Source organism: Echinops telfairi, unplaced genomic scaffold (assembly GCF_000313985.2).
Source record: "Echinops telfairi isolate 266 unplaced genomic scaffold, ASM31398v2 ScPeMD7_7427;HRSCAF=8465, whole genome shotgun sequence".
In the NCBI taxonomy this organism is placed as follows: Eukaryota; Metazoa; Chordata; class Mammalia; order Afrosoricida; family Tenrecidae; genus Echinops; species Echinops telfairi.
In genome coordinates, this window is record NW_022111327.1 from 3,519,292 (window position 1) to 3,527,461 (window position 8,170).

The 8,170-nt window shown below is 39.8% G+C and overlaps 2 protein-coding genes across 2 annotated transcripts in view; one reads left to right on the plus strand and one right to left on the minus strand.

Annotated features, from left to right (window-relative positions):
- NUP62CL (nucleoporin 62 C-terminal like) overlaps positions 1–1,257 on the minus strand; it is a 70,999-nt gene extending 69,742 nt beyond the window's left edge. Inside the window, exon 1 of the mRNA XM_045298579.1 lies at positions 1,109–1,257. The gene's annotated coding sequence lies outside the window, so the exon portion shown is untranslated. The remainder of the gene's footprint in view (positions 1–1,108) is intronic.
- The window catches only part of DNAAF6 (dynein axonemal assembly factor 6), a 54,195-nt gene continuing 47,238 nt past the window's right edge, over positions 1,214–8,170 (plus strand). The window contains exon 1 of the mRNA XM_045298580.1: positions 1,214–1,410. Within this exon, the coding sequence (XP_045154515.1) occupies positions 1,327–1,410 (84 nt within the window). The 5' untranslated portion in view covers positions 1,214–1,326. The remainder of the gene's footprint in view (positions 1,411–8,170) is intronic.

An 8,170-nucleotide genomic window follows, 5' to 3' on the forward strand; every position in this document is an offset into this window, starting at 1 on the left:
GAGTGAGTGAGTGAGTGAGTGAGTGAGTGAGTGAGAGTGAGTGAGTGAGAGAGAGAGAGAGATTGAGTGAGTAAGTGAGGTGGTGCTGGTGTTGGTGAGTGAGTGAAGGAGAGACAGCGAGTTACCTTACAGGTCAGGCTCAGTTTGTATGACTGTAATCTTTGTAAAAGAGCCTTGGTGGCATACTGGTTACATTTGAGTCCGCACAAGGTCAGCAGCTTGAAATCTCCAGCGCCTCCGTAGGAGAAAGACAAAGCTTTTTACTTTTAGAAAAAGTTAACAGTCAGATAACAAGGGCTCAAGTAGAAAGAAAATGTTTTGAGAATGATGATGTCAACATGTACAAATGTGCTTGATACAAGCGTTATAAGAGCTGTAAGAGCCCCCAATAAAATGATTATATATATATATATATATAAAGTTAACAGCATATACATATACATATACATAAAGGTAACCATCTCCGAAACTCGCGAGGCCCGTTCTCTCCTGTCCTGTAGGGTCGCTACGAGTCGGAATCGACATGATGGTAGTGAATATGGTTGTGAGAATCTTTATGAAAATAGACTGCTAAAAAAAAAAAAAGGAAAGAAAATAGACTGCCACATCTTTCCTCAGTGGAGTGGGTGTCTGCGAGCGTGGTTAGTAGCTCAGCGCTTAACCACGGCACCAACTGTGAAGACACTCCGATTCCCAAGTAGTGGGAAGAGGATGGTACACAGGCATTTCTCAGCTCCAAGGCAGGAAAAGCAGGACACCGGACCATGCGATGTTCTTGGAAGGCTCGCTCTCTCAGCCGAGAAGAACACCGATCCAACTCTCCAACTTTAATTCCTCTCTCGCGCGCACAAAATTAAAAAGATCGATCCAACACACGCACGCACGCACGCACACAGACCCCCGATGGAACTTCAACCCAGGTCGCTTTCGCGAGGAGCAGCGCGCACATCCAGTGTTAATCAAAGGGTCTCTATCTCCTGGTCCCGGCGCCGAACTTCCCAGACTGCCGGCGGAGTCCCCAAACTGAAATTCCCCTTCAGGCGCGGGGAGCAGGAGGAAGATCGGAGCCTGCAAATGGCCAGGACCAGCGCACGCCTTACAAACTTACCTTAGTGGCAGCTGCGCGGGCTCGCTCTCCGGTCCCGGAGCGACGGTTGGGCCGCCGAGGCTGCGGAGCCGCCCGAAACCGGTAGGAGCTGACGAACGCAGGAAAGAACCAGCCGCCCGGGAAGAGCAAGTCACTGCTGGTGCGCTAGGAACCCACTCGGAGCCTCAAATGGGGTCGACCTACTTAACTGGAAAGGGCAGCCATTGCCCTGGACTGGGATGCGCTTAGATTGGTGGATTCCGATGTGGCTTCAAAGGAGCCTCTCCTTTGATTGGTCGGGAAAGTCAAGCGGGAACCCGGAGGTAGGAATCGGGGAGTGGGGGGCGGGGATGAAACAAAGTTGTTACCAAGGCAACAGAGCGAAGCTGAGCTCCTCTCAAATCTATTTTCCGAGCCTACCCAGCAACCAGAAAACTGACCAAGGTGAGGAAACCCAAACCTTAGGAGGCGGGAAGACGGGGTCCTCAGAGGTCGGTGACGATCAAGGAAACTAGGGAGAATTCTGGACATCGATGATTCCGACAGGGATAAAGCCACACGTTGCAGGTTAAAGAGAGGTTCCTAACCCATGGCCCCGACCCTCCCTCGCCAGAGAAGCTAGAAGCTGAACTCAAAGCCGCTTTTCCAAAACGGGGCCTTTCCGAATGTGAGGGGGTGGTGAGGTAGCTAGTTTGACCACACAGGGGGTGGGTGCTGGTGGCGTCCGAGGCTGAAATGAGCATCTGAAATCTTACCAACGCCCTTTTCTTAACTCACACATACTTATTGGGTCTTCTGTCCTATTAACAATCAGAAACTGAAGAGTGACCACATTTCCTTATGGATACATGTAGCTGCTCTAAGTTGGAGCAGCCTCTGTATTGTTGTTTTACATGTGTAGGAATTATTTCTCCTGTACTAGCATGCCTGGGGTATACTAAATGTGTGTGTGTGTAGGAATTATTTCTCCTGTACTAGCATGCCTGGGGTATACTAAGTGTGTGTGTGTGTGTGTGTGTGTGTAGGGGGGCTGTTTAGCCATAGCTCCATTTACGTAGAAAATATTATATTTTACTGGTTATAGCTTCATTCACGCTGAAAACATTGTCCCATGACATTTGGTACACGAACAAAGTCCCGATCCAAAACACACACACACACACACACACACACACACACACACACACACACCAGAATAAAAAGACCGGTGCGAGATGTTTTGACCTAACATCAAACAACATTGATCAGATCCCTTAAGGAGTGGGTTGCAGTTACAACTTTCCTCTAGTTCCTAAATGCTTCCTCTCCCATTACCCCCACCCCACTATCATGATCCCAATTCTACCTTACAAATCTGGCTAGACCAGAGGGTGTACACTGGTACAGATAGGAACTGGAAACACAGGGAATCCAGGGCGGATGATCCCTTCAGGACCAGTGGTGAGAGAGGCAATACCGGGAGGGTGGAGGGAAGGTGGGATAGAAAGGGAGAACCGATTACAGGGATCTACATATAACCTCCTCCCTGGGGGATGGACAACAGAAAAGTGGATGAAGAGAGACGTCAGACAGAGTAAGATATGACAAAATAATAATGTATAAATTATCAAGGGCTTATGAGGGAAGGGGGGCCGGGGAGGGAGGGGAAAAAATGAGGAGCTGATGCCAGCGGCTTAAGTGGAGAGCAAATGTTTTGAGAATAATGAGGGTAACGAATGTACAAATGTGCTTTATGCAATGGATGTATGTATGGGTTGTGATAAGAGTTGTAAGAGGCCCCAATAAAATGATTTTTAAAAATTAAAAAGAAACAAACAACACAAAGAAAATAAATAGGAGTGGGCTAAAGTCAGATCCTCACTTCATGGGCTAGAGAATAACAGTGTTGAAATACCTACAAAGATTTGAGACTGAGAGTAAGTGAGAAACTATGCTAAAAATGAAGTCTGCTGAGGTGAGGACTGAGTTTGACCTGAAAGGTAGGGGTCATTTTTTCTAAGAGTATGTAGCTGTGATAGGGTTCAGAGGCCAGTCTGTCTCCTACAGTCTTAGGGAGAAATTCCCAAAGTATGGGAAGAACGTTTGCTGCGTCAGCTCGCTTGTAGAGAGAGGGAATACCAGAGTGAAGCATTGAAACCGAGAAATAGATATATGTTGCCAAATGTATTAAGTTTGCCAGAAATTTTATACAACACTTGATAAATCAGGATGCTTTCTCCAGGAACTAAGTATTTGCCTTTCCATATAAAAATGAACTTTCCAAAAGAAGTTGGGAGGGTAGAGACCCCATTATGAATAAATGGCTAAGAACAAATCATAACTACCTCCCTTTTGACCCATTTTAAAGTTGTTACAGTTTTGGATATTTTCTGCTCTTTTCAGATTGAGGTTTTTCTGATTTATCTAGTCAAAGTTGGTGTGTCTGTTTCCGGTTTGTGTTTTGTATGATTTTCTGTATGTGACGTCCAGGACAGTAGCTGGATTAATCATTACCTAGGAGCATGGCAGGGAAGGGTGGAAGGAAATGGGGAGCTCACAACAATAAGTACTAGAAGAAAATGTTCTGAAATTGAGCTGATGATTACACAACTTTTCTTAATATGATTGAATGATTAGATCGTGTGATATGTGAAGCATATGCCAGTAAAATGATATTTTAAAATAATAATCATAATGGAAATATTATATCAAAAGAGATTCCTTTACTGATCTGATTTAGGGTAATGAAGGTTTCAAAATATTTTCAGAAAGAATCTTTAATTAAATATATTTTAAATTTGTAACAAAACTTTGTTAAATCCTCATAGTTATTCATGAATTGGTACATTTGATGGCAGTGAAAATTAGAGATGTAAAAAATGAAACCATTCTTGGTAAAGCACACAGCCAAACTAAATTATTATAGAGAGGAGATCATCAGTGAGCACAGGGAAACTTTTAAAAGTTTGTGGGGAAATGGGATGAAAATTTTCTGGAATTTTTCCCACAATCTTTTTGAAACTCTCTTGTATTGTGCACCCACCCTAGATATAAAACAATGAGCATGCACATGATCATTTAATTCAGATCTTAGCAGAGATGATGTTTGTGTTTTCAGTAGATTTTTAATCCAGGAATTGTTAACTAACTTGTAAATAGAGTTTCAGCGGAAGTGCCAAATTTATTTCAGAGAATAAAAAGATGTTGAATACTTTGAAAACATTCCAATATAAAAAGTATCCCACTACCACCAAATCAATTCTAACTCCCATGGAGACGCTATATGGGGTTTCAGAGATTATAAATCTTTACAGGAGCAGATAGCCTCATTTGTCTCCCTTGGAGCAGCTGGTGACTTTCAACCATAGACCTGGCAGCTGGCAGTGCAACATTTACCCAACGGCACCACACGATCTCATTATAGTTTACTCACTCACTGCCATAAAGTGATTCCGATTCAGTGACCCTATAGGTCAGGGAAGAACTGTGAAAGAAGAATGCCATCTCCCCTGGAGCACCCAGTGGTTTCAAATGGGTGACCTTGCAATTAGCAGCCCAATACATAACGATTAGCCACCAGGGCTCCCATGCTTTGCTTAGGGATATGTTTTTACCTAAGGTATTTAAGTTCCCAAAAGATACTGCATAGCAATTCCTTATTATCCTGATTTCAATAACAATTCTTTAAAAAATAATTAGTTAGAATCAAATAGTCACAATTACTGCCATTGTAGATGAAAGCAAATAAGAAAGAAAACATGATGCCAGCCCTCACCAAACTTGCCTCTGACTAGATTCAGCGGTTGCTAATACTGTTTCAGTGCCATGGGTTTGGAGACATTCCAGTTGAATTTTTTAAATCTCCAACTAGTTTCCACTGTTGCAGTATTAAGCTCATTCTGGAGGACCTATCTCTTTAGTACAATGCGGCCAAGTACTAAAATAAATCTCCCACACACACCACTATCTATGAAAGCCCCAAGGACTAAGGTTGATGCGAAAAAATGAGCCTGTTTGAAAAGTGTTGACATTGTCAACATTGTGGCCTAGTCAAAAAGAGTGCGAGGATGAAAAACAAAAGGGTTTAGAAAATATATGTTCTAAATATCTTGAATAAATGAATTTGCTGTAGATGTATTTTTGGTCCATTTTTCCACTTTAACCTTGGACCAGCAAACCCTTGTTGGTATGTCCTCTTTTTAGATTTCTTTTTACAGGTGAGGAAACTGAGGCACTGATATATTAAATGACTTGGCCAATATCCCATGTTAATAAGGGTGGTACCAGATTCAAATCTAGACACTACAATTTTTTCCTCTAAATCGCTACAACAACTGAATTCTCTAGGCAATCGGAAACATGTGCCCCAGGGTAGAAAACTAGGAAAGGATGAGCTATGTTTGGGAAACAGTTCATTTTGTAACAGAATCCAGAATACGTGTAGGAGACTATGAAGAGGGAATGGCAGAAAATTAGGTTGCTGCTCTATCCTGAAGGACCTTGGTTGCCAGACTCAAGATGTACTTAAAGTAGGTAAGATTTTAAATTAAAAGATTGCCCTACAAACTAAATAACACTACATAGTTCAAAAATGATATCTTGCTTTAATTTGTTCTCCAATTGTGATCTCTTTGTGTCAAATAGCCTTTAATACATGTTTTAGTAGCCTTTAAGGAATTATTCTTAATAATTCTTAGTAATAAATAAGTTAATAGATTCTTTATTTCCATGAAAGTTAGTGCAGTTTTTTTCTAAAAATGTATGTTTTTTTCTTTTGATGCTTTGAATTATTTAATTATTCCTGATATTTGAGATTCTTTTCTTTTTCAAAATGCAATATAAGCTTGTCATGATTTTTTTCTTTTATGTTTTCAGATGATTACTTTTTATACAATTGTGCTAAAATCCCAAATTTATTACCTCATATTTAATTGTTGTATGAGTCTATAGCATTTTATGTCAGATAATTTTTAATTAAAAGTCTAATTCCTAATATACTTTGTATACAGGAAGTATTGCTATAAATGACTGTGGAAGATTTAACAAGTGTCCTCAAATAAATATCGTAGGGGTCTTCGAAAACTTCGTACAAAAATGAAATAAAAAAATAATAGAGTTTTGCCCACGAACTCTTTAAACCGCCCTTGTGTACATTGTAATGAGTGTTGTGCAAATTACTTTTGAAATGATTCTTTTAGAATTAATAACCTTACCTTGAAACCTGTGGCATATTCCTTTGAATATCCTTAAAATAGCAAATCTTCATATTTTGAAAGTAGATGTAAATCCCTAGCCATCTCTACCAATCCTTTGGATAGCGATCTAATGTATAATCAAATGAGTGATATCATAATGATACTGATTTTCTTGGTGATACATATGAAGGCAATTCCAAAATATTTTGAGCATCATTTAAATCAGTGTCTAACCTTGCAAGGGACTACTTTGGAAATGCAACATTTATATGAATTTAATTTAATCATGCTTCATTTGGTATGCATCAACAACTGACTATGTGCCAGCTCAGTTATTGAAGACTTTCAGCCTACAGGTATAGCTTCCCACGGTCTGCACTGCTCTGCCTCTCACCTAATGAGAAACAGACCAGAGATCCTTCTCAACTGCTGGGTAGGGTTTAGAATTAATGTGCTTTGCCTAAATCCAATATCCAGTGACTCACTGAACCATAACCTTTCTTTATAGCCTACAACTTTGGGTGCCAAGGTCACATAAGTATGTTTCTGGTGCAGTGCCTGGTTTGTTTTCTCTTTTCCAGCTGGACTGTGAGTCTTACATTATGTTGAACTTTATCTATTGCCAACACCCCCACTGACCCCAAGAACTGCACCCTGCTTCCTATGCCCACATCCTTGGACCCCAGACAGCCCTCTCTGTGACCAGGACTATTCAATCTCATGTCCAGAAACACTTTGCTGTCGTGTCCTGGCCAAGCAGATGAGACCACCTTAATAGAAATTCTGATTGCTACCCCAGACATTATATTTAGGACTTCTGAACACCTTTTTTATGGGTTACCTTTATTGGTCCAAGTTTATTTCACTTTCACCAATCAATTATTGAACTCCTACAAGCCTTGTGATCAAATATCTGTGGGTACTGGCACTATTAAAATGTAAAATATTTCAATGGCGCTTTTCATATTTTATCCAACTCTTTCATCTAAATGGCATAATACAACCTTCACAACAATTTTTCAAGGTAGATAGTGGTAGAACAATAAAATAATTTCTCTTGTATTTGTTTTTTAAAGCCCTGTTGCTTCTATAATCTCAAATGAAAATACTAATTAAATCAATAGATGTGTTATCTGGGTGCATTTTCTTTTCTTGTCTTAAAGGTAGAAAATATTTCAATTTTTTTTGCTTTTACTGCTAAGTAAATATTTAATGAACACATAATCAGCTAGGAATTTTAAAATATAAACAGGAGCCTATTTTTTTAAATTTAATATGTGTCAATTATTCATTTCTATAGCAGACTTCCAGACCATACTGTGAGAGAAGATTGTTTTATCACCTTTTCTGTAACCTTTTCCAAGTTAATGAGTTCTCAGTGTAATGAGTTTCAGCATTAACTTATCCAAAATCATTATTAGAAATACTATTCAGGCCCAGAAAAATCAAACTTTTTAAGGGCTAATAATAGCTAACATATGTTGAGTGCTTACTATGTGCAAGGTGCATGTGCAAGGTGCTCTTCCAAATAACTTTACATATATTAAATTATTTAGTATATGTAGCAATCCTATAAAATAGGCACTGTCGTAGTTATCCAGTGCTGCTATAACAGAAATATCACAAGTGGACAGTTTGTTGTTGTTGTTGTTGTTTGTGAGATGTTTTTTTTTTTTTAATCATTTTATTGGGGCTCATACAATTCATCACAATACATACATCAATTGCATAAAGCACATTTATACATTTGTTGCTGAGGTAGTTTATTGTGCCAGCCTGGCCGATAAACACACGTGGGATTAACTGAAGGACAGAGAGATAAATGGCTTGGTGAGCCTTGCCTTTCTTGTCTCCTGCTCTTTGATCATTGGACCAGTGTGAGGCTGCCTTGCTTGTTCTGTGCCTCAAT